This window comes from Branchiostoma floridae, chromosome 15 (assembly GCF_000003815.2).
Source record: "Branchiostoma floridae strain S238N-H82 chromosome 15, Bfl_VNyyK, whole genome shotgun sequence".
Lineage (NCBI taxonomy): Eukaryota > Metazoa > Chordata > Leptocardii > Amphioxiformes > Branchiostomatidae > Branchiostoma > Branchiostoma floridae.
In genome coordinates, this window is record NC_049993.1 from 14,012,131 (window position 1) to 14,013,571 (window position 1,441).

The window sequence follows — 1,441 nt, forward strand, 5'->3', positions numbered from 1 at the left end:
ACTAATTCTACAATTCAATTTTGTCCCTACCGGTCTACCGCTGCAGTCTTACCTTTGCCGCTCGCGACACATACAAATTACAGGCTCATATTTTAGCCGTAGCGGGTACGACTGGAGAAAACAAGATGGCTACCGCTAGGGGAGGTGGTCACGCGACCGTGGTCGCCCTCCCCCTTAGGTACTTGCGTGACTTTCGGTACTTGTTGCTTCAAAACTGGGTTCCTGAGAGTGGAATTTTCGCTCAAATTCCGTTCCTGGGTGTTCTTGGGATCCTCCGGTGGTGGTGTAGAGGACTTGCTCCTTGTAGTTTTGCCCGCGGCGAGAGTTTTAGGTGGTAAAGAACCCCCGTATCACGGAAAGGTGTTCACACACCGAGATGAGCAATCATAACCACATCTCTCAAAGTAAAACCCTTGTATGACAAGGAACAACGGATGCTAAACCAGATAGTGACTAAGTGTGAGTGTTCTAAAAAAATGCTACATGTACAGCAAATATTGGGATGGACCGACCTGAAAAACAATCATTATATGAGTATTCATACTCATAGAAGGCTAAGTTGGGGTAAGCATTATCAGTTTTTTACCATATCTTTGTACTTGTTGGCCAGTTCCTCCTTCTGTCCAGTCAGCCAGGCCTTGTAGTCTCTCTCATCCTCATCTAACTCTTCCTGGGTCCTCTGTCTCTCAACAAGGAGGCTGCCATATTCATCATCATCATCTCCAGCAGATAGGGCCTGCTTAAAACTAGAGATTACAGACAAGAATTAGAGAAGTCAAATTTTATTGCACAACGATTGCATCAGGTACCATGTACTACAAATAATACGTACAACTATGTATTACCAACAACTACAAACTATCTACTAGTAGTAGTATCTATCTAACATGGTTATTTATATGGTTATTTACCCCAATACAAAATAGAGTGGCATAGTTCATTTCACATTGTATTGTAAATGGCAAGACGTCTCTTATGCACAATGGCATTGTGTATACATTTTGTATATTGACCTAGGTGGATAGATATGGAGTCAGGACATGATAAAAGTAAACTGAATTTTTCTCTGCTTCTTTCAGAAAGGTGATTTGTTGATACAGGTAACTTTCTTTTTTGAAGTCCAAAAGTTGTAACAAATTTGAGGCATGTAAACAGTGTGATATATATATTATAGCTTATACGTTGTTGTATTTTACAGCAATATAGTATGGCACATAATAATACTTTAAAACTAAGTTTAAGTTACCTCTATCAACATTTGTAGCAATTGATACAAGAAAATAAACTGAAGGGAATAAACAGTTATTGATATGAATGATGAACTAGTAGATTGTTTTGCTTCTGTGAGGAATTTGTTTTAAATCTTCCTCTCACCTCTGTTTGATCTGTTCCTGTTCCTCATAGTAGCTGGGACTGACTGGTTTCTAACATTGGGGAAAAA

The 1,441-nt window shown here is 39.5% G+C and overlaps 1 protein-coding gene across 1 annotated transcript in view; it reads right to left on the bottom strand.

Moving 5' to 3' along the window:
- The window catches only part of LOC118431505 (protein KRI1 homolog), a 20,287-nt gene that overhangs the window by 12,614 nt on the left and 6,232 nt on the right, over nt 1–1,441 (bottom strand). The window contains exons 6-7 of the mRNA XM_035842745.1: nt 1,375–1,426; nt 587–746 (exon numbers count right to left, since the gene is read on the bottom strand). Of these exons, the coding sequence (XP_035698638.1) occupies nt 587–746; nt 1,375–1,426 (212 nt within the window). The remainder of the gene's footprint in view (nt 1–586; nt 747–1,374; nt 1,427–1,441) is intronic.